This window comes from Symphalangus syndactylus, chromosome 3 (assembly GCF_028878055.3).
Source record: "Symphalangus syndactylus isolate Jambi chromosome 3, NHGRI_mSymSyn1-v2.1_pri, whole genome shotgun sequence".
Lineage (NCBI taxonomy): Eukaryota > Metazoa > Chordata > Mammalia > Primates > Hylobatidae > Symphalangus > Symphalangus syndactylus.
This window is the reverse complement of record NC_072425.2, coordinates 68,064,581-68,089,151: the sequence shown is the minus strand read 5'-3', so window position 1 is coordinate 68,089,151 and position 24,571 is coordinate 68,064,581. Positions and strand designations below refer to the sequence as shown.

Below are 24,571 nucleotides of genomic sequence, written 5' to 3'. Positions count from 1 at the left end.
AAAGCGTGGATGTCAAGGCTGTGCCTGCATGCAGAAGAGGCGGACGTTCATGTGGGAGGCAGGCTGTGGAGCTGGGGATGGCTTCTGGGCGGTGAGAGACTCAGCAGCAGGCCTCCAGCGCCATCTTGCCTCTGCGAGGGCAGGAACTGAGGTTCAACTTCTGGCCTTTCTCTGGTGTTGAATAATGAAGTAATTTACCATACAGAGAGCTTTACAGGTCTCAGAGTATGTTTTCTTAATTTATCTGATTTAATTATCTCCTTGAGAAAGGCCCCTGGTTGCCCATTAGAATCACCTGGGCAGCTCTTAAAACCACAGGTGCCTGCACCCAACATTTTAATTCCTTCTCCCACCGCCAATAATTCTGATGCTTAGTGTGGGTTGAGAGCCATTGAGGTAAATGCAATTTTCTACATTTTTCTGAGAAGGAAACAGATGCTTTGAGAAGTTAAGCACCTGCTCAATGTGACCCCACTAGTGAGGACAGAGTTGGAAACTCACTTGGGGTGTCTCCCTACAATGATATTGCACTTTCTTTTTTTTCTTTTCTTTTCTTTTTTTTTTTGAGATGGAGTTTCGCTCTAGTTGCTCAGGCTGGAGTGCAATGGCTCGATCTTGACTCACCACAACCTCCGCCTCCCTGGTTCAAGCGATTCTCCTGCTTCAGCTTCCCGAGTGACTGGGATTACAGGCATGTGCCACCACGCCCAGCTAATTTTGTATTTTTTTTTTTTTTTTTTGAGACGGAGTCTCGCTCTGTCGCCCAGGCTGGAGTGCAGTGGCGCGATCTCGGCTCACTGCAAGCTCCGCCTCCCGGGTTCACGCCATTCTCCTGCCTCAGCCTCTCCGAGTAGCTGGGACTACAGGCGCCCGCCACCACGCCCGGCTAATTTTTTGTATTTTTTAGTAGAGACGGGGTTTCACCGTGGTCTCGATCTCCTGACCTCGTGATCCGCCCGCCTCAGCCTCCCAAAGTGCTGGGATTACAAGCGTGAGCCACCGCGCCCGGCTTAATTTTGTATTTTAGTAGAGACGGGGTTTCTCCATATTGGTCAGGGTGGTCTCAAACTCCTGACCTTAGGTGATCCACCCGTCTCGGCCTCCCAAAGTGCTGGGATTACGGGCATGAGCCACCGTGCCCGGCCGCCATTGCACTTTCTACCAGACCAAAGGGAAAGGAAGGAATGTGGTATTGGAAGAAACAGTGACAACCTGACTTTCCAGAGAGACAATACAAAGAACCTAATCTGAAAATTAAGATTTGGGGAAGTGTAGAGAAGCATTTAGAATGGAGCAATCTCAGCTGGACACGGTGGCTCACATCTGTAATCTCAACAACACTTTGGGAGGCCAAGGTGGGAGGATCACTTGAGTCCAGGAATTTGAGACCAGCCTGGGCAACATAGCAAGACCCTATTTCCAAAACAAAAATAATAATACAAAAATTAGCCAGATGTGGTGGTGTAGGCCTGTAGTCCCAGCTACTCAAGAGGCTGAGATGGGGGGATCACTTTAGCCTGGGAGGTCAATGTTTCAGTGAGCCATTATCACATCACTGCACTCTAGCCTGGGTGACAGAGCAAGAACCTGTAGCAAAAAAAAATCTGTAAGCAGGATCTTCTCTAGAAACACAAGGACTTTGGATCCATTCCAATCACCCAGATTATCCCCCTAATAGATAGTACAGACACCTCTAAAAGTCCCATACCTTTCCTGAGGCATTGGGGCAGAAGCAGCAAGGCAGCTGCTAAGGTCCTGGGCTCAACTCCTGATACTACTTAGCGTAAGTGACTTAGCATCTCCAGCCTCAATTTCCTGATTTAGATAAAATGAGAGGATAATATAAACGATAATAATACCATGCATGTATCCACCCAGGGAATGCTTACACGGGGGCCTGCTATGTGCCGTGTGCTCTTTCAGGTCTGGGGAACAGCAGGGAATGAGACAGAGTCCCTGCCCTCATGGAGCTCACATTCTATTAGGGAAGACAAGTACTAATGACCATAAGCCGAGAGCAAAAATAAGGCAGAGGGGCAGGACAGGAAGATAGGCAGGATGGAGATAAAACTTGAGAGATGTCTTAGATTTCATTGAGAAAGGGAGGAAGCAAACCATACATGCATCTGGGAAAAGAGAATTCCAGGCAGAGAGAACGGCAACTACTAAATCCCAGAGAGATGGTCGGTGCAGTAGCTCATGCCTATAATCCCAGCCATTTGGGAGGCCAAGGCAGGAAAATCACTTGAGGCCAGGAGTTCAAGACCAGCCTGGGCAGCAAAGTGAAGGCCCATCTCTATTTTTTTTTTTTTCCCTGAGACAGGGTCTCACTCTGTCACCCAGGCTGGAGTGCAGTGGCACAATCACAGCTCACTGCAGCCTTGACCTCCTGGGCTCAGGAGATCCTTCCACCTTAGCCTCCTGAGTAGCTGGGACTATAGGCACCCGCCACCATGCCCAGCTAATTTTTGTGTTTTTTCTAGCGACAGTGTTTTGCCATGTTGCTCAGGCTGGTCTCGAACTCCTGGGCTCAAGCACTCCACCCACCTTGGCCTCCCAAAGTGCTAGGATTACAGGCGTAAGCCACTGCACCCAGCCCCCGTCTCTAGTTAAATACAGAAAAAGAAAACCTAGAGGTGGAAGAGAATTGTTATTTTCTTTTTTTAACAAATACTTATCGATTCCTATTACACGCCAGGCCCTCTCATAGGCACTATGTATTCAAAAATAAATGCAAAAGGGACCTTTATTTGTCAACAGACAATTAAATATATTCCAACAATTGCTGTATTCGTGATAAGCTCAAGGTACTCCAGACGTGAGTGGAGGACCATAACAGTAGGTATTATGATGGTGGAAAATTCGGTGCCATTACAGAATGGCTTGTTATTATTTTGTTGCAGTTTGGGTAATTATAGTGAGCCTTACTAATATTTCTGAGGTGGCTGTTGCAGGAAAGCACTCTCTGGATACAACAGATAAAATAAAATAATAATTTTCTCTCATTTGGCAAAAGAATGGTCCACCCCAGAGCTCAAGGGCTGTAGTCAACTGATGGCCCCACACCCTTGCACCAGAGCTCTGGAAATCTCCGGAAGAAATGTGAAAGGAATGTGAAGACCCTTTCCCAGGGGAAGCCATTTCCACGAGGGCCACCCTGGCCCTCGCTCACTCTGTCTGCTGCCCCTCCACGCCCGCAGATTGCCACAAGTCCTGCTTGACCTGCTCATCGTCTGGGACCTGCACCGCCTGTCAAAAAGGCCTGATGATGAACCCTCGTGGGAGCTGCACGGCCAACAAGAAATGCACACCCTCCGAGTACTGGGATGAGGATGCTGCCAGGTGCAAGCCCTGCCATGCTAAGTGCTTCCACTGCATGGGGCCTGCGGAGGACCAGTGTCAAACATGCCCCAGGAACAGCCTTCTTCTCAGTGAGTTACTTCCCCGAGGAGGGCTTTGTGTTTCCCTCCCTCTGGGAAACTGCCTTGCACACTGCCTTGTCTGGTAGATACTGGCTTCTTTCTTTTTGATTTTTTGCTTTGTGTTTGGGAAATGTTCAAACCTACAGAAAAGATGCAAGAGTAAGAACTGTACAAAGAACAGCGCACGGATGTGTTCATCCAGTTCGCAAATGCTCAACTTCTACCCCATTTGCTTTATCATTTGTTCGTGGGCTCTCTCCCCGCTTCTCACTCGTTCTCTCTCTCTCTGTCGCTCTCTTTCTCTCACTCTCTCAATGTATACATGTACATCATTCCCAATATATATTTTTCGAAGCCATTTGAAGGCATACATCATGGCCCCTTTCCCATAAGTATTTTAGTGCCTATTTCCTCAGATTAGTGATATTTTCTTACATAACTGCAGGATAGTTATCAACTCTAATAAATTGTACATTCATACCATACTTTAATATCCTATCCATATTAAAATTTTCTCAGTGCCCCTTTAGGATTCAGGCTAGAGTCAGTTGTTTCATTTAGCTTCCATGTCCCTTTTTTGTTTGTTTGTTTGTCGGGAAGGAGTCTCACTTGGTCGCTCTGAGTGGAGTGCAGTGGTGTGATCTCGGCTCACTGCGATCTCTGACTCCTGGGTTCAAGCAATTGTCATGCCTCAGTCTCCTGAGTGGCTGGGATTACAGGTGGGCACCATCACGCCCGGCTAATTTTTTTTTTTTTTTTTTTGTATTTTTGGTAGAGACGGGGTTTCACCATGTTGGCGAGGCTGGTCTTGAACTACTGGCCTCAAGCAGTCTGCCCTCCTCAGCCTCCCAAAGTGCTGGGATTACAGGTGTGAGCCACTGCGCCCAGCCACTTTTTTGTTTGTTTTTTGTTTTAAGAGACAAGTTGGCCAGGCGCAGTACCCAGGCTGTTGGAGTGCAGTGGCATGATCATGGCTCACTGCAGCCTTGAACTCCTGGGCTCAAGAGATCCTCCTGCCTCAGCCTCCCAAGTAGATGGGATAGGATTACAGGCATGAACCACCATGCCTGGCCCTTCCATGTCATGTCCAGCTAATTTTTTTTTTCTTTTTAGTGACAAGGGTCTCACTGTATTCCCCAGGCTGGTCTTGAATTCCTGGGCTCTAGCTATTCTCCTGCCTCAGCCTCCCAAAGTGCTGGGATTACAGGCATGAACCACTATGCCAGGCCCTTCCATGTCCCTTTAGCCTCCTTTAATCTGAAATGTTTCCACAGACTTTCTTTTACGATATCAATGCTTTAGAAAAATACAGCCTTGGCCGGGCACGGTGGCTCACACCTGTAATCCCAGCACTTTGGGAGGCCAAGGCAGGCAGATCATGAGGTCAGGAGTTCAAGACCAGCCTGACCAACATGATGAAATCCCATCTCTACTAAAAATACAAAAATTAGCCAGGGGTGGTGGCGGGCACCTATAGTCCCAGCTACTCGGGAGGCTGAGGCAGGAGAATCGCTTGAACCCGGGAGGTGGAGGTTGCAGTGATCCAAGATCACGCCACTACACACCAGCCTAGGCAACAGAGCGAGACTCCATCTCAGAAAAAGAAAGAAAAGAAAAATACAGTCTTCATTTTTCCTTTTGGGTGAGTGTGAAGTTGCCCGTGATCAGTTGCAGAGTGTGCGTGCTTGGCCAGCATACTTCAGAAGTGATGTTGTATCCTCTGAGAGTCACACCTGGAGGAACGTGATCTCCACATACCCCTCCTCGGTGATATTAATGTTGATCACCTGGCCAAGATGTTCAGTTTCTCTACTGCATAATTACTATTTATTCCCTTGTAACTAATAAGTAGCCTGTGGGGTTACACTTTAAGAACATGTAGATATTCAGCTCCTCATCAAAATTTCCCCTCCATTTAGCATGGTTGATTAAGAAATCTTCTTGAGCAAAATGTGGCACAGGTCAAGGTTGGCCACGTCCCACAGATCAGATTTGAAAGTTATTGCTAATATGAAGCAATGTTCTCAGGTTTCCAGGGATACTGTGACTAGGCTTAAAACAAGCATGGGAGAAAGAAAATGAAACAAAACTTAACTAAAAATGAAGTCATAGGAGACAGAAGAGAGAGATGAACATGGTGAAGACCAGGAAGTATGAGCACTTTTCTCCCCCACCAGGAGAGTAGACCCGAGAAGCGTGAAACTCCAAGTAGACATGTGTGGTAGGCTGGGCGCAGTGGCTCACGCCTGTAATCCCAGCACTTTGGGAGGTCGAGGCAGGAGGATTGCTTGAGCCCAGGAGTTCAAGGCCAGTCTAGGCAACATAGTGAGACTTCATCTCTACAAAAAATGGAAAAAAATAAAAATTTTAAATTTTAAAATTTTAAACATTAAAAAAAGAAAAATGTTTTAACGACATGTGTGGCAAGCTTTTTCTCTTCATACTGAGTGAGGACACCATCCCCCTGCTAAGACACAGGGAGACCTATTCTCAATACCATTCCTGATCACTTCACAATAGAAAACACTCAAAGAGACCAGTCTTCTCTACCCATCTACCTTAGCTCCTGGTCCACAAATCTCTGTGACTCTCCTTCCCAGCAGCTGCTGCTTCATAAAAGCATTCCCTCCAGCCACGTCTCCCGTGTAATCCCACCCCGTGAGACCTTCTTTTCTACTTACATCCAATCTAGAGTGCCACCGGTAATCATCTCAGATGCCTTCATACAGAGGAGAAGACACCTTGCCTCCACAAAGTGGTCTTCCCCTCATCCGAGGCTTCAGATTAGACTAGAGTTGAGGCTTCAGTGCTGGTGCAGGACACAGAGCTGTAGTCCCCCTGGGGAATGGGTGCAGATTTGCTCAGCCTGGTCTCCTCACATTCTCTCTACCCTGTCTCACACCACCACACCACCAGGGTCAGGCTATTTATAAATTAGATACTTTTTTTTGGACATTGTGGTAGACTGAATAATGCCCCCCCTGAAGATGTCACATCTTGATCCCCAGATCCTGTAAATGTATTACTCTACTTGGTAAAGGACTTTGGGGCTGTGATTTAATTAAGGATCTCGGCATAGAGAGATTATCCTGCATTATCCACATAGACCCAATGCCATTACAAGGGTTTGATAAGAGAGATGCCGGGAGTGGGCCAGGCGCGGTGGCTCACGCCTGTAATCCCAGCACTTTGGGAGGCTGAGGTGGGCAGATTACAAGGTCAGGAGATCGAGACCATCCTGGCTAAAACGGTGAAACCCATCTCTACTAAAAATACAAAAAATTAGCCGGGCGTGGTGGCCGGCGCCTGTAGTCCCAGCTACTCAGGAGGCTGAGGCAGGAGAATGGCATGAACCCGGGAGGCAGAGCTTGCAGTGAGCCAAGATCACGCCACTGCATTCCAGCCTGGGTGACAGAGCGAGACTCCGTCTCAAAAAAAAAAAAGACAGAGATGCCGGGGGATCAGAATCAGTAATAGAAGGTGATGTGATCAGAAGCAGAGGGACAGAGAGAAGCTACTGCACTGCTGCCTTTGAAGACAGAGGAAGGGGCCATGAGCCAAGGCATGCAGGCGGACTCTAGTAAGTGGGAAAGGAAAGGAAACAGATTCCCTCCTAGAGCCTCTAAAAGCAACAGAGCCCTGTGGATCTATTTTGGACTTCTGACCTCCAGAACAGTAAGATAATAAATTGTTGTTTCAAGGCCCCAAGTTGGGGATACTTCGTAAGAACAGCAATAAGAGACTAATAAAGTGGTGTTTTTCCTTCAGGAAGCTGGGGCTTCCCCGTAATTAACCAGATACACAAGTTGGACAATGAGCCGTTGCCAACATCCACAGTCGCCAGACTGTAGTTTCTGTTCTACCCACCACAGCTAATCCACTGAGAGATTTGGGTGGGACACAGATGAGATTTGGATCTCTGATGAGATGAGATGGGATCACTGATGAGATTTGGGTGGGACACAGAGCCAAACCATATCACTGGCTTCTGTTTTCCTTGTATTCCTCATGGTCTTAGGGCAGTTCAGTTTCTTGGACACTCATCTTAGTTCCCAAACATATCCATCAGCTCACAGGATCGTCCCATTCCTCCTGCAGCCCTCTCCTCCCTCCTGCCATGGTACACAGGAGGGAAAATACAGGAGAGACATGTGTCATGCTTGATGTCCAAATAGACATTTTTTCTCCCATGACAGACACAACCTGTGTGAAGGACTGCCCAGAGGGCTATTATGCTGATGAGGACAGCCACCGGTGTGCCCGCTGCCACAGCTCTTGCAAGACATGTGAAGGGAGACACAGCAGGCAGTGCCACTCCTGCCGACCGGGCTGGTTCCAGCTAGGAAAAGAGTGCCTGCTCCAGTGCAGGGAAGGGTAAGTGCTCAATACATTTTCCCCCATGTAATTTCACAGCCACACCAGATATCAACCCATTTTACAAATGAGGAAACTAAGATTCAGAACACTTATAAAACCAGGTTGAAGTCTCAATGCCAGTTAGGAGCAAAGATGAACCAATTCACAATAACAGAAGAGAAACAGGAGAGGCAGAGTGACACAGTGAATTAACACAAAGGGTCAGATTGTCAAGCCAGACTCACCTGAGCAATTGATCTTCCTCAGCAATAGTCCTCACTGATAATTCAAAGCATATTGGCAGCTGGGCACTGTGGCTCATGCTTATAATCCCAACCACGTGGGAGGTTGAGGCTGGAGGATCACTTAAGGCAAGGAGTTTGAACCAGTATGGGCAACATAGTGAGACCCCATCTGTAAAATATTAAAATAAGATTAGCTGGTCATGGTGCCATGAGGCTATAGTCCCAGCTTCTGTGGAAGCTGAGGCAGGGGATGATCACTTGAACCCAGGAGTTGGAGGCTGTAGTAAGCTATGATTGCACCACTGCACTCCAGCCTCAGTGACAGAGCAAGACCTTGTTTCTAAAAATTAAAACATTTTGGCAAAGGGTCTCAGCAATCACAAGACAGAAGGAAAGCATCCTTTCCTTAGAGAAGCCCAAGACCATTAATGGAGGTTCTTTTTCTTCAGCTTCAGGACTTGTTCTAATTCAGATTTAAAATTCAGGGTCTCACATTCTCCCAACCTGCTTATGTGAGGAGAGCGGTGAGTGTGGAACATTGATTTACAAAGGAAATAGTTCCATTAACATCTCCATTTATTCCCCATTAATTCCCTAACCTGTCATGTCCCCTATAAATCCACAAATTACAGGTTTTGTTATCATAAACAACCTAGACACACACACTTGATGTATCCTTCTAAAAGCATTTTACGGATAAGGACTCTATTATTTTTCTGCTAGGAAGAACTGTTAGTGTTATCAGAAGGTCTGATTGCCAGCATATCCTTTTTTTCCCCCCGGGCATTCCCAGTAAAGAGTAAAAGACTGATGATAGGCCTGTTGCTGACTCTTTCTACCCAATCAATAACCTAGAGCACTGGGAGTTTCCAGACCCAAATCAAGGGCTGTAACCTTAGACCTTCCTCAAATGCTTTCATCCAAATTGACACATCTCTTCAGTCCTGTAGCAGTTACTGCTTGTTTCATTTATTTTAGTGCTATATGCTGCCTTGCATTTTGATTTATCTCATTCATTCACTTATTTATTTAACACATTTCATGATGAGTACTTTGTATGTATAAATAAGATGAGTAAGAGAAAGACTGACTGTGTTTGTTTTCACGCGGCTGATAAAGACATACCCAAAGACTGGGCAATTTACAAACTAAAGAGGTTTAATTCGACTTACAGTTCCATGTGGATGGGGAGGCCTCACAATCATGGTGGAAGGCAAGTAGGAGCAAGTCACATCTTACGTGGATAGCAGCAGGCAAAGAGAGAGAATGAGAGCCAGGCAAAACGGGTTTCTCCTTATCAAACCGTCAGATCTCGTAAGACTTATTCACTACGGCAAGAACAGCATGGGGGAAACCACCCCCACAATCCAACCATCTCCCACAGGGTCCCTCCCACAACACATGGGAATTATGGGAGTACAATTCAAGATGAGATTTGGGTGGGACACAGAGCCAAACCATATCACTGACTTTAAGAGTTTATTCTTATTTTTATATGCCTCTTCCCAAGAAAACTATAAACTCATGGAAGAAAAACACCTCTTATGTCTTACATTTGCTTCCACAACACTCAGCACAGAGCCACACATCAGCAGCTCTTGAAAAACACCAGCCAGGCCGGGCAGGGTGGCTCACGCCTATAATCCCAGCATTTTGGGAGGCCAAGGAGGGTAGATCACGAGGTTAGGAGTTTGAGACCAGCCTGGCCAACAGGGTGAAACCCTGTCTCTACTAAAAATACAAAAACTAGCCAGGCATGGTGGCGCATGCCTGTCATCCCAGCTACTTGGGAGGCTGAGGCAGGAGAATTGCTTGAACCCAGGAGGCTGAGGTTGCAGTGAGCCAAGATCACACCACCAGCCTGGGTGACAGAGCAAGACTCTGTCTCAGAAAAAAAGAAAAACACCAGTCATGTAGATCAAGGAAGAAAGGGCCCTGCCAGACCAGAACAGAGATGGATGGCCAGGTGTGGTGGCTCATGCCTGTAATTCCAGCACTTTCAAAGGCTGAGGTGGGCAGATCACTTGAGGCCAGGAGTTCAAGACCAGCCTTGCCAACATGGTGAGACCCTGTCTCTACTAACAATACAAAAATTAGCAGGGTGTGCAGGCAGGCACCTGTGATCCCAGCTACTGGGGAATCTGTGGCATGAGAATTGCTTGAACCTTGGAGGCGAAGGTTTCAGTGAGCCAAGGTCGCACCACTGCACTCCAGCCTGGGCAACAGAACAAGACTTGGTCTTAAAAAAACAAACAAACAAACAAAAAAACAAAAAAAACAGGGATGAAGCTACCTGGCTTAGCCCTTCTGCATCACCCTAGTAAGTGTCTGAAAAGATCTGGATCCTGTCTTCCTCAAATCAAGTCAGTAAATACTCTCAAACACAAAAAGGGTGCTTGATCATCCTGTGATCTAAGTAGAATGCAGACCATGGAATTAAGAAGACAATTGTTTCACAGTGTGTGAAGTTCCCCAGGGCTGGTGGGGGGAGGCACAGGTTGCCATAGATCTCTTTAATAAAGAAGAAATGGAATATTCATGAGGTATAAGAGAACTGCTGCTTTAGTAAAATCAGTGTTCCACATGCTTGGCATAACCCTTGTATGTTAAATCTCTGCCTTGGAAAAGTAGGCATATACTTCTCTGCACCCTATCCCAACCCACATAATTATCGTGGTGGTTAACTCAGAGAAGTTTCTTTAAAGCCTAGGTTACTGCTTGTGCTTATGCTCTTCAAGCCTGGGAGGCTCAAAAGATGAGTCCTCAAAGCAAGCAGTGGTGTTGTACTCTTTTAATCTGATCCAATAAACTCTTCGTTGTCTCTTTTAGCATTACTCCTTGATAATTTTAAAAACCTACTTAGAATTGATAAGCTTTCTTTCCCACAGTTCCTACTGATGCTTTTCATCTTTATAACAATCTACAATAAAAACATTAGGTAAAAAAACTTTTGTAGGCTGGGCGCGGTGGCTCACGCTTGTAATCCCAGCACTTTGGGAGGCTGAGGCAGGCGGATCATGAGGTCAGGAGATCAAGACCACAGTGAAACCCCGTCTCCACTAAAAAAAATACAAAAAAAATTAGCCGGGCGTGGTGGCAGGCGCCTGTAGTCCCAGCTACTCGGAGAGGCTGAGGCAGGAGAATGGCGTAAACCCGGGAGGCAGAGCCTGCAGTGAGCCGAGATTGCACCACTGCACTCCAGCCTGGGCGACAGAGCGAGACTCCATCTCAAAAAAAAAAAAAAAAAAAAAACTTTTGTATGCTGCTTAAGAGTTACAAGGTATTTCCACTCACAATTTATCTTTACATTATGATTTGATTCTACAACAATCTCATGAGGTTACTATTAGTCTCTCCATTTTACAGATGAAGAAACTGAGGCTCAGAGGGGTTAAGTAACTTGCCCAGAGTACTAATACACGGCAAAGCCAGGAGTAAAAATTTGATCTTCTGACTCTAATCCTGTGTATTCCCTCTGCTCTGCGTAGATTTCACTTTTCCTTGATGGTTTCTTTTCTTGAGTCTTATGTGGGCTTTGTCAACCATTCAGCTCATCACCGTCTTGTCTCTCAGATACCTCAGTCGTATAGATTGACACATAGTAGTCATTGTTCTTCACATAACTGCACAAAGTGAAGGAAGTCTCAAGTTACCACAAGCTGGGTCACCGAGGTTCAAGTGTGCTCACTCAGATCAGTGACGGGTGGCTAAACGGAGCAAGGCTCAGCATAACCTAGGCATGGTGTGAGTTTTCAGCAAGTTCATAGAGTTGAATTAGTCTACAAAAAAAGCCTATTGGGACCTGTAGTGTTGCACCAGAGAAAACAAAGATGAACCTTTAGGTTTCTAGGATAGGTTTAGTGGTGCTGATATCTAGAGATACAAAGATGAATCAGATGACCTTTAGAAGTTCATCCTTAGCAAGAATTTTGTTACCCTCTTTTATCTTGCTTGCAAACCTTTGTTTACCTTCAATTAATGCACTATTTTGTTATAGCGTTTAACAGTTAAGCTCAAATCATATGGTCTCATTTCACTAACTGACTTTAAGCAAGTTGTCTAAATTCTCTAAGCCTCAATGTTTACTTCTGTAAAATAAGGATAATAATACTTAAATCATAAGATTTGCTATGAGGATAAATCATAAAATTTATAATTATCACTAATATACATTAATTATTTATAATGTGTCCATCATGGTCCCCATCCCTTTCTCAGTAATCACATGTTTAATTGTAGGTACTAACATTAGCCCCATCTTATAGATGAGAAGCCTGAGGCACAGAGATGTTGAGTGACTGGCCTAAGGTCACACAGCTTATAAGTGGTGTGGCTGGGATTTAAAACTGTAGTCTTGTTCCAGAGGGCAAGTGCTAACTACCACACTCTAGTGTCTCATTTGCAGGTTCAATAATGTGAAATAATGTTTATGAAGTCCCTGGAATACTATCAGGCATATTAGTAGAAACTTAATGAATAGTGGTTATAGTTATTATATTTAACCTCCAAAAATCTTTTCAAACAAGGTTATATTATGTAAATGTCAATATCACACTTGTCACCTCCTGTTTCAAAATTTGTTTTTTAATTGACAAATTAGAAGAATAATTCAGAGGTGCATTTATTTATTTTATGTTATCTTTTATTTTATTTAAGACAGTCTCACTCTGTCACCCAGGCTAGAGTGCAGTGGTGTGCTCTCAGCTCACTCTCCTGGGTTCAAACAATTCTCATGCCTCAGCCACCCAAGTAGCTGGGACTACACACCACATCTGGCTCTTTTTGTTTGTTTCTTTGTACTTTTAGTAGAGATGAGGTTTCACCATGTTGATTGACCAGCTGGTCTTGAACTCCTGGCCTCAAGCCATCCTCTCATCTTGGTCTCCCAAAGTGCTGGGATTACAAGTGTGAGCCACTGTGCCTGGCCAGATGGATCTCTTTTTTTGAGACGGAGTCTTGCATTATTGCCTAGGCTGGAGTGCAGTGGCATGATCTCAGCTCACTGCAACCTACACCTCCCAGGTTCAAACGATTCTCCTGCCTCAGCCTCCCAAGTAGCTGAGATTACAGGCACATGCTACCACGTCTGGCTAATTTTTGTATTTTTAGTAGAGACAGGATTTCACCATGTTGACCAGGCTGGTCTCAAACTTCTGACCTCAAGTGATCCACCCACCTCGGCCTCCCAAAGTGCTATAATTACAGGTGTGAGCCACTGCACCCGGCCTGGATGGATCTTTTAAATGTACCTCTGAGTGGCCAGGCCAACATAGTGAGACACCCATCTCTATTTAAAAAAAAAAAAAAGACCCTTCCATTCTCTGATGCCAGCCACTAACCACAACTTAAAGCATGAATTTGGAGAGGCACATGGTAGAAAAAGGCAATGGTAGCTAGCAACGATGAAGGTGCTACTAGGTGTGATAAGCACTAGGTCTTTTCATATGTGTTACCCAATTTAATTTTTACAAAAGTAGGAGAGGGATTGGCCCAATTTACAGGTAAGAACACTGGAAATCATTGGATTCATTAGTGTTATTAGCAATGAATCTAATGAGTAAGGTAAAGAGGCTAAATATTTCAGCTTGTAAATGAAATCTGACTACCACGTTTTTCCACCACACCCAATTTAGGAGCAAAGCTTAGTATTCCATCTTTTCTTCTCCTTTGGTTTCAGATATTACGCAGACAACTCCACTGGCCGGTGTGAGAGGTGCAACAGGAGCTGCAAGGGGTGCCAGGGCCCACGGCCCACAGACTGCCTGTCTTGCGATAGATTTTTCTTTCTGCTCCACTCCAAAGGAGAGTGTCATCGCTCCTGCCCAGACCATTACTATGTAGAGCAAAGCACACAGACCTGTGAGAGATGCCATCCGACTTGTGATCAATGCAAAGGTGGGAATCTACCTGTCATTTTGCATGTGTGCGTAGAAAAATGAAAAGGTTTTCTTCCTTCTTTGCCCTTTTCTCTCTTCTCACCACCTGGGAGGTTCCTCTTGCTTCCCCTCCTCGTGTGTGATCCTCTCCAGCATCAGCGCCCTCTGTTCGCTCTTAACTTCCACATCTTCCCTCTAACCTGGGCTGCTTCTGCCCATCCGCCATCCTTCAAGGCCCAGAGACAGGCATCATCTCCTTGAGGAAGTATTGTTCGTCCACTCATCATTTTCCTACTCTACCCTGATGAGTCTGTCTGGGGGAATTTGTTTATTTTCATTACTCCCACTATTCCCTGAGACTTCTGCGTCAAACTCTCCCAAGCTCCATGCCTCTTTTACAGAAACCTAGTTGTCTGTCCCAGAGATCCTTAAGGCTCACCATCTATCCATGAGCCCAGGCTGATACTCTGAAGTTCTACTTGACTCTTCTCCTTCCCCTGTAGCCTGCCCATCCCACCCAACTCCAACAAAGCTAAACTTAAAGATCTGTTGTTTCTCTTTCCCAAATAGTGGCCTAATGAGATCTTTTTCATTCTCACTACCCTCATCTTCCTTTCTCAGTATCTAGTATCGCACCTTTTGAAGCAGCCAGCAGGTCACCCCAACTCTGAATCTTGCCCCCACACCAGGTCATCTGGTATATCAATGCCAGAGTGATTGCCTTAAAATTCAAATTTCTCATTTTTCTCTACATCTTGCCATAAATATATGATCACCATGAATGCTTCTCAATATTTAAGAAAGAAATACTTCTATATTTTAACTGTTAACACTTTCTAGAAAAATATTATTAGCTGGTAAGATATATACCTGTTCTTTTCAAAATTACCTTGGCTATTTTTAGTTCTTTTATATAAATATGTAATCAGTCAAGTTTCATTTTTTAAAAATCTTTCATTTTTAAAAAGTATTTGGATATTGAGTGGCATTGCATTGAATTTATTTTGGAGAAAACCCCATCTTTATGATCCTGAGTTATCATATTTATGAATATGTTATAATGGTATAGCTCTCCATTCTATGCATTTACTTATTACACTTCAATAAACTTTTAATAAGTGTTTTTTGTTTGTTTGTTTGTTTTTGAGATGGAGTCTCGCTCTGTCGCTCAGGCTGGAGTGTAGTGGCACGATCTCGGCTCACTGCAACCTCCGCCTCCCAGGATCAAGCAATTCTCCTGCCTCAGCCTCCTAAGTAGCTGGGATTACAGACGCGCACCACCATGCCCGGCTAATTTTTGTGTTTTTAGTAGAGACAGCGTTTCACCATTTTGGTCAGGCTGGTCTCAAACTCCTGACTTCATGATCTGCCCACCTCGACCTCCCAAAGTGCTGGGATTACAGGTGTGAGCCACCGCACCTGGCCACTAAATGTTCTTATATTTAAACGGTGATTAAGATTTTCCCAGCAGTCCCCTTAACTTATGTCTTAAGGACTCTTCTTCCATGTATTCTAGAAGCTAGAACTACCCACAACCACTCAGCAGCCATCAAATATGCCATGCTGTTTCATGCTTCTATTGACTCAATGCTCTAGGGAACTCTCAACTTAAAGATTCAGCTTGCTTATCATCTCATCTCTGTGAAGCTTTTGTTAGTCCTCCCAGGAGTATTCTTCCTCCTTCTTAATTCTGTAATACACTGCTTTATCATACAAATTTTACATTACATTTTAATTAAACAAGTCCATCCCTCCTACTAATTGTGAGCCCCTCAAGCAAAGGCAAGGATTATACTACATTCATTGTATATCCCTTGTTTCTACTCTAAAGTGTAAAACATAAGTTTTCATTAAGTGTGTTCACTGAATGAACAACTGTATAGGAAACAAATTCCTAATGTCTTTTTGCAAATTAAAAAATGTTCAGCTATAAGATCTTCAGATAGCTGGGTGCGGTGGCTCACGCCTGTAATCCCAGCACTTTGGGAGGCTGAGGTGGGTGGGTCACCTGAGGTCAGGAGTTCAAGACCAGACTGACCAACATGGTGAAACCCCATCTCTACTAAAATACAAAAATTAGCTAGGTGTAGCGGTGGGCGCCTGTAATCTCAGCTACTCGGGGGGCTGAGGCAGGGGAATCACTTGAAAGCTGGAGGCAGAGGTTGCAGTGAGCCGAGATTGCACCATTGCACTCCAGCCTGGCAACAGAGCGAGACTGTCTCAAAAAAAAAAAAAAAAAAAAAAAAAAATCTTCAAATATTGTTTCTGCACTCTCCCCTCCAACCTCCTTTTATGGAATTTCTATTAAATGCAATTTAGAGTTTATTGATCTTTCCTTTGTATCCTACCTACTCTTTTATAATTTACCTCTTTGACTCTATGTGAGTTATACTAGGTAATTCTTCAGCACTCCATTTCATTCCCTGACTTGTTCTCTGACTGTGTTCAGTCTAAAATCCAACTCATCTATTTTTTTGTTTTCAATTTAAGTGACTATATTTTCACTTTTGAGAGTTCTAATTGGCCAGGTGCAGTGGCTAATATCTGTAATCCCATCACTTCGGAAGGCCGAGGTGGGAGGATCACTAGAGTCCAGGAGTTCAAGACCAGCCTGGGCAACTTGGCAAAATCCTGTTTCTACAAAAAAAAAAAGAAAATACAAAAATTAGTCAGGCGTGGTGGCACACAACAGTAATCCTGCTGCTCAGGAGGCTGAGGTGGGAAGATCACTTGAGCAAGGGATTGTGCCACTGCACTGCAGCCTGGGTAACAGAGTGAGATCATGCCTCAGAAAAAAAAAAAAAAAAAAAGATTTCTAATTGTTTCTTTTTCTCATCCATTTTTATTTTAGATCTTTCTGTTTGTGTCTTATAATTTAATGTATTTATGGATACTATGTCTTCATTTATTTATGAGCATCTTAAACATACCAATTTTAAAGACTTTGTCAAATGTTTCTATGAAATAAATATTATCTGAGATAAATTCATGTTCTAATTGTTGATCATGTTTGACATCCTTTTTTTAAACTTTATTTTATAATTAATAGAGACGATGTCTCGCCATGTTGCCCAGGCTGATCTTGAACTCCTGGGCTCAAGCAATCCTCCCATCTTGGTCACCCAAAGTTCTGGGGTTACAGGCGTGAGCCACTGCACTGGCCTGTCATCTTTCTTAGCATTCATTTTATCTATATACTTTGGAATGCTGGTCTTAAGCTCATTGTAAATGAAATATTTTGGTTTAGGTTCTTTACTCCCTCCCTCTCTTATCTTTACTTCTCACAGTCTAGAAATTTTTCCATTAACTCTATGCCTGTCTTCAACCTGAAACTCAGTCCAGAACAAGATGTTCCAGTATTCCTGGAAGTGATATTGATGACAGCACAGATCCCATCAGCAATTCAATCAGCAGCTCAGGAGAGATCTTCTCAGGAGGTGATGTCTATGAAGGCAGAGTCCCAACATGACTCCTGATTTAAGTGCTAATCCTGGATTTTGGCTCTGGTCTTATGTAAAACACTTTTAGTTCCTATTTTGGTAGAAAAGGTGAGCTTTGGTAGAAAAGGTCAGCCACCATTGCCTACTTCTAGTCCTGGAGCAGAGAAGGTGAATGGCTTGAACCTGACTGCCATTTTGCATTTATATTTCCTTTATGTTCCAAAGAGATTTCATTTTCTTTGTAAGGCCATCTATCTTTATTTTGTTTTCCTCTCTTTATATTTATTCTATAATTTCATTATGTTTAAAGTAAATGGGATGTCAGAACCTGAGCTTATAAAATATAATTTTAATGCATATGTGTTACTAATGGATAATCAGATTCTTAGAAGGGGATCGTACCCTAAATTATTGCCCAGCCTCACTCTACTAATCCAAATGCCTGGTGGGATGGCAGGAGGGATACTTAAGACTTGTGGATGAAATAAGCAAAGGCCAACCTGTTAGAGCCTGCCTCTAATCCTCTTTTTTTCCCCCTTCCGAAATGATTCATCTTGAGGCAATATGTTGATGATATACAAACGCCAAGAATTAGGGAAAACAAGATGAGAAATAGGTATTCCCCCACATGGAGAAGACCATCAGCACGTTTGCTGTCTAGCCACTGAGCTGAAATTCCTGAAAAGTATCTTGATTACATTATATTTTAAAATAACTTCTTCCCAAGTACATGTGAATATAGCCATCTCCAAGTTTAAGGTGGCTTCCAATATTACCTGTGCCTTGGTGTCTCCAAATCTGCTTCTTTTCCCAAATGGTTTTCCTGAGCTCCGGTTCCATACATCCAGTTGCTGACTGGGTATCTCTAATTGGATGCTCAACAGACACCTCCAACTCCTCACCCGACTCCCAAATTACTTGTTCTGTGCTCGCTATCTGGATAAATGGTCCCACCATTCACCCAGTTGCCTGAGACGGTAACCTGGCCATTACCCTCTGCTCCTCCCCTTCTCTCAATCCCCACATTCAATTTGTCCCCAAATCCTGCCAAATCTACTCCTTAAATATCTCCTAATTCCATCTGCCTTCTCTTGGTACTCTAGTGTCACTGCCTTAGTTCAGACTCATCATTCATTGTCTGAATTGCTTACCAATTATTTATTTAATTGGTCTTCCTACCTTTAGCATTAGTCACTCTATAATAAGCCAGTCTTCCGTATGCTTTTAGACTGATCTCTTTATACGACAAATATAATGATACATCTCCACTTAAAAAACAACTCTCCACTGACCTTAGGACAGAATTTTATCTTTTTTTTGAGACACAGCCTTGCTGTGTCACCCAGGCTGGCGTGCAGTGGCATGATCTTGGCTCACTGTAACCTCTGCTTCCTGGGTTCAAATTATTATCCTGACCCAGCCTCCCAAGTAACTGGGATTACAGGCACACACCACTGCACCTGGGTAATGTGTGTGTGTGTGTGTGTGTGTGTGTGTGTGTATTTTGAGTAGAGATGGCGTTTCACTGTGTTGGCCAGGCTGGTCTTGAACTCCTGACCTCAAGTGATCTGCCTGCCTCAGCCTCCCAAAGTGCTTGGATTACAGGTGTGAGCCACCAGGCCTGGCCAGGATAGAATTTTAATTTAGTATGTCTGCGTATGAGGCCCTTCAACACGGAGCTCTTCTCATATTCAGCCTCATCTCTTACCATCTCTTCTCCCAACCTCTAATCAGGGCATAATTAGTTACTATAAACCTGAGCCAAACTCACCCACTTTCCCTCTCTCTGGAATAGTTTCTCCAGCCTGCTCTGCATGGCTACCTCTTTCTGATCCATTAGAGTCATCACTTCCTCCAGAAAACCTCCCCTAGACCCTTCATTCTATGTTCCCTTAGTACTCTGTGTCTTCATTCATCCATTTACTTAAGGCGCAATGTTCTACAACTATGAACAAGACAGCCAAGGTCCCCGCAGACCAGGCTAGTTTAATTTGTGTAATTGTTCTTAGTGGTGTAGCAGCACTGTCCAGTAGAAATAAAATGTGATTTAAAATTTTTAGTAGTCATGTTTAAAAAAAAAAAAGTGTAATTAATTGTAATCGTACACTTTATTTATCCAAAATATTATCATTTGAACATGTAATCTACATAAAATTACTGAGATGTTTTATGTATGTTGTACTGTCTTTGAAAGTCCAATGTTTATTTTACATGTACAGCACAACTCAAGTTGCGCTAGCCATATTTCAACTGCTGAGTGGCTACCTGTGGCTAGTGGCTACTGTATTGGACACCACAGTAATAATCTAGAGTAATGGTTTCAAATGATATTTTAGCAGTGGCCACCTTCCTCAGATAAAATCTGAGGCCGAATCCTATTAGGTAAACCAATCCAGGCAGAGCTGCTCAGGTGGGAGCAGAGGAGCCACCCCAGAACCCCATCTGATGCCTCTCCACGCTCCCCTCCCCACCATTCCCAGGAAGCCCCTAAAGCAACTCCATAAAAACTCTACCATATCATGGTTCCCAGTCTGTGCCCATTCACAACTGACTCCAGCCCATGAAAGAATTAGCCTTCCAATCAAACTGCATTAACTAATCATTAATCTGTTATCTCTTTTTCATTCCAGAGACATATATGGTTACCACTTAAAACTCCTAACTGGAATTAGATAACAGATGAGAAAATACACTGAATTGGGGGTGGGATGGGAGTGGTGGAAAGCTGATATTGTTGTCATTGGCCATATGGTGATAAATATTGGCTTTCTATTTGGTGTTTTGAAAAGTTGAAGTTACCTCTGTTATCATCATTATTGGATGTGTGGGACCTTTATTCCAACTAGGGTTGCCCAATAAAATACTTTATTTTGATTTGCGAAATCTGACAACCCTAATTCCAGCCCACTAGTGTTGTGCAGTGGGCGGCACAGTGCACTGGGGGCACTTGGGTCCTAATTAACATTAGGCAATCATCATTAGGTAAGCTAATGTCTCTTACCATCAACCAATCAAAAGAGGACAACACTAGCCTTTGAAGATGATTGTGGGGATTAGAGAAATGATTCATGATATTGTAAGCACAGTTTGAAAAACAATACATTTTTTTCAACTTTTATTTTAGAATTGGGGGTATATGGGCAGATTTGTTACAAAGGTATAGTGCATGATGCTGAAGTTTGGAGTATAAATAACTGTCACCCAAGTAGTGAGAGTAGTACTCAATAAGTAGTTTTTCAACCCTTGCCCCACTCCTTCTTTCCCTGCTCTTGTATTCCCCAGTGTCTATTGTTCCCATCTATTTTATTTTTTTATTTTATTTATTTTATTTTATTTTATTTTATTATTTTATTTTTGAAACAGAGTCTCACTCTGTCGCCCAGGCTAAAGTTCTGTCACCCAGGCTAAAGTGCAGTGGCGCAATCTCGGCTCACTGCAGTTTCCGCCTACCAGGTTCAAGTGATATTCATGCCTCAGCCTCTCAAGTAACTGAAACTAGAGGTGCATGCTACCACCTCTGGCTTATTTTCGTATTTTTTGTTTGTTTGTTTTTTGAGACAGAGTCTCGCTTCGTTACCCAGGCTGGAGTGCAGTGGTGTGATCTTGGCTCACTGCAATCTCTGCCTCCCGGATTCAAGCAATTCTCCTGTCTCAGCCTCCCGAGTAGCTGGGACTACAGGCGTGCGCTACCACGACTGGCTAATTTTTGTATTTTTAGTAGAGACGGGGTTTCACCATGTTGGCCAGGCTGGTCTCAAATTCCTGGTCTCAAATGATCAGCCCATGCTGGCCTCCCAAAGTGCTGGGATTATAGGCGTGGACCACCATACCTGGCCAAAGTCTTATATTTAAATCTTTAATCCATCTTGAGTTATCACCTATATGGTGATAGGTAGGGATCCAGTTTTATTCTTCTGCATATTGCTAGCCAGCTATCCCAGCACCATTTATTGACCAGAGATTATTTTTCCCATTGTTGATTTTTGCCGACTTTGTCAAAAATCAGATGGTTGTAGGTGTGTGGCATTATTTCTGGATTCTCTATTCTTTTCCATTGGTCTATGTGTCTGTCTTTGTACCAGTACCATGTTATTTTGGTTACTGTGGCCTTATAGTATAGAAATACTATACAAGTCTTTGGTTGGGTTTGAGATTTCCTGGGTGAATTAAGGATGATGCTTTTGGGCATTCCCAGTCTCAAAAGTTCATCCACACAGTATCCTTGAGATTGTATTCAAGGGATGACTAGGAGTTAGTGGGTAAATCTTGAAGCTGTCCTGAATGTTTGTACGTCTTCCTCCTGTATTTGACGTTAACCCGTGAACTTGCCCAGTTGAAGTTTTCTGTCTTTGGTGCTCATTTTTTCTGCTATCATTATTTTTTTTAATTTTAATTCTTTATTTAATGTTATTTTTTCATATAATTATTTGCAGTGAGCAGTCCTTTCTTTACTATAGCACACATGTCCCTTGCTGGTTAGGAAAATGTTGTGCTATCATCTGGTTTTGCAACATATAGATACAAAATCTGGAAACAGGTTTTTCTTGTGGGATATAAACTAGATAGAAAAAAAGATGAATTCCTTCGTTTTTAAGTCATTAGTTCTCATAGTAAGAAATGAGGATGCATGAAAGGATCAGAAAAAATTTAGCAACCTACATAAGAAATTACCAACTAAATTATATTTCATTCACTTTGGACTGCCCAACAATTTTAAGATGTTAAAAAAGAAACATATGTAAAAGCGTGGAAGGAGGGGTGGAGCAGGAAAACATAGCACACTCAGGCTTAATATGTACCTTTCTCTGTAACTGATACCTCCATAATTAGCTCATTCCTTTCCTTCACACACCTAACTTTTTACTTATCCTCTGCATAAAATTTTATTTTTTCTATTTTTTTTTTCATTTTTGTTTTTTGATTTTGTGTTATTGTTTCTTCTCCTCATAAAATGGTTTGGAATCAAAACCCAGGCTGAGTAACCAAAGCCTCTTAACTCTCCAAAGCTTCATCTTTCTGTGTAGACTGAGGCCCATGAACAGACCCCAGAAGTTGCTCTGCATTTGTTGAATTCATCCCATGGGGTTCAGTCTGAAGGAGTGCAGATGGTGAGCTGCTCTGAGTTTTAAAGAAATGACAAAATGCCTGTCTTTTAGATCCCAAAGCTCCTGCAGAACCTTAGAAGCAATGATAGATGTAGGGTGTTAAACTTTAAAATAATAGAAAGCCTTCTGGAAATTAACAACCTGCCTTTTGCTAAAGATTCTGGGTACCCTAAGTGTGCTAGTTTTGCAATAAATTGGTGTAGCAGATGTAAATGAAGATTGATTTGTCACCCAAAGCTGACACATAGCGCCCTTGGGTATTGCCTGGGATCTGGGCCTCATACAATTTATTGTTGGTCTTCTAGAAAATGTGACCAAACTTGGCCAGGTGCAGTGGCTCACGCCTGTAATCCCAGCACTTTGGGAGGCCAAGGCAGGCAGATTGCTTGAGATCAGGAGTTTGAGACCAGCCTGGCCAAGATGGTGAAACCCTGTCTCTACTAACAAGAGTAAAACTCCGTCTCCAAAAATAAAAAGAAAAAAAAAAAAAGAAAGAAAATGTAACCAACCTTACGGTAGGAATTTTGTGACCTGACCTAGTTATGGACTGTTCCCCCTCTTTTAGTGTTTTCTACTCTTAATTTATTTTATTGTAAATTGACATTATAATTATATATATTTATAGGGTACAAAGGGATGTCATTATATATGTATACAATGTGGAATAATTAAATCAAGCTAATTAACGTGTCCATCAGGCCAGGCACAGTGGCTCACACCGGTAATCCCAGCACTTTGGGAGGCCAAGGTGGGTGGATCACTTGAGGTCAGGAATTTGAGACCAGCCTAGGCAACATAATGAGACCTCATCTCTACAAAAAAATAAACAAAATTTAGTCAGGTGCAGTGGCTCATGCCTGTAATCCCAGCACTTTGGGAGGCCAAGGCAGGAGGATCACTTGAGGTTAGGTGTTCGAGACCAGCCTAGCCAACATAGTGAAACCTCATCTCTATTGAAAATACGAACAAATTAGGCAAGTGTGGTGGTGCACGCCTGTAGTCCCAGCTACTCAGGAGGCTGAGGCAGGAGAATTGCTTGAACCTGGGAGGCAAAGTTTGCAGTGAGCTGAGATTACGCCACTGCACTCCAGCCTGGGTGACAAAGCAAGACTCTGTCTAAAAATAAAACCAAAGAATATATATTAGTTGGGTATGGGGTGTGCGCCTGTAATCCCAGCTACTCAGGAGGCTAAGGTAGGAGGATCACCTGAGCCCAGAGGGTCGAGGCTGCAGTGAGCCATGATTACACCAAGCCACGATTGCACCATTGCAATATAGCCTGGGCAACAGAGCAAGATTCCGCCTCAAAAAAACAAACAAACAAAAAGTCCATCACTCCAAGTACTTAATCCTTTTTGTGGTAAGAACATCTGAAATTTACTCTCTTACCAATTTTGAAAGTACAATACATTATTGTTAATTATAGTCACCATGAGATACAATAGATCTCAAAAACATGCCCTTCCTGTCTAACTAGAACTTTATACCCTTTGACCAGCATCTCCCCAGTCCCCTCAGCACCCCCAGCCCCCAGCCTCTGGTAACCACCATTCTACTCTTTACTTCTGTGAGTTCAATTGTTTTAGATCCCACATTTAAGTGAGAACATGTATCTACCCTTAATTTCTCTTCATTTAAAAAAAAACTCTCTTGTACGTTAAAAATTGAAGTAAGGTATCTAAGCTATATTTTAGGAAAATGTAGACTGGGAAAAAGGAAGAATGGAAATAGGAGAGGATTGATTCTTCCATCAGAGACCACAATAACGTTCCAGAACATGTGGGAAATTCTGTATGAAGCTAGAGCTAAGATAAAAATAAAGTGGTTTTGAATTTATATCACTACAGGCAGCTTCCAACCTAAGAAGCAGTTCAGTAGTAAAGGTGTTTATTCTCTAAGCTGTTGTTTGGAGCTCAGAATTTATTTTTCCACAGAAACGTTACAAATGATTGAGCTCACAGTTCAGCCATGAAACATCAATTTAACTATATTGTGAATGTAAATGACAGATCCATGGTTCTATTTCAAGTTTGAAAACCACCCTTTACAGGACTGTTCTGATGGGAAGACCTATATCAAGTTCCAACTTACAATACCAGGCACATTCTATGCCCATTAATCTTATGC

General features: G+C 43.2%; 1 protein-coding gene across 2 annotated transcripts in view; it reads left to right on the top strand.

Annotated features, from left to right (window-relative positions):
* Nucleotides 1–24,571, top strand: part of PCSK5 (proprotein convertase subtilisin/kexin type 5) — a 471,035-nt gene that overhangs the window by 433,123 nt on the left and 13,341 nt on the right. For both annotated transcript variants that reach the window (XM_055272213.1, XM_055272212.1), the window contains 3 exons: nucleotides 3,201–3,431; nucleotides 7,619–7,796; nucleotides 13,701–13,918. In XM_055272213.1, the coding sequence (XP_055128188.1) occupies nucleotides 3,201–3,431; nucleotides 7,619–7,796; nucleotides 13,701–13,918 (627 nt within the window). The remainder of the gene's footprint in view (nucleotides 1–3,200; nucleotides 3,432–7,618; nucleotides 7,797–13,700; nucleotides 13,919–24,571) is intronic.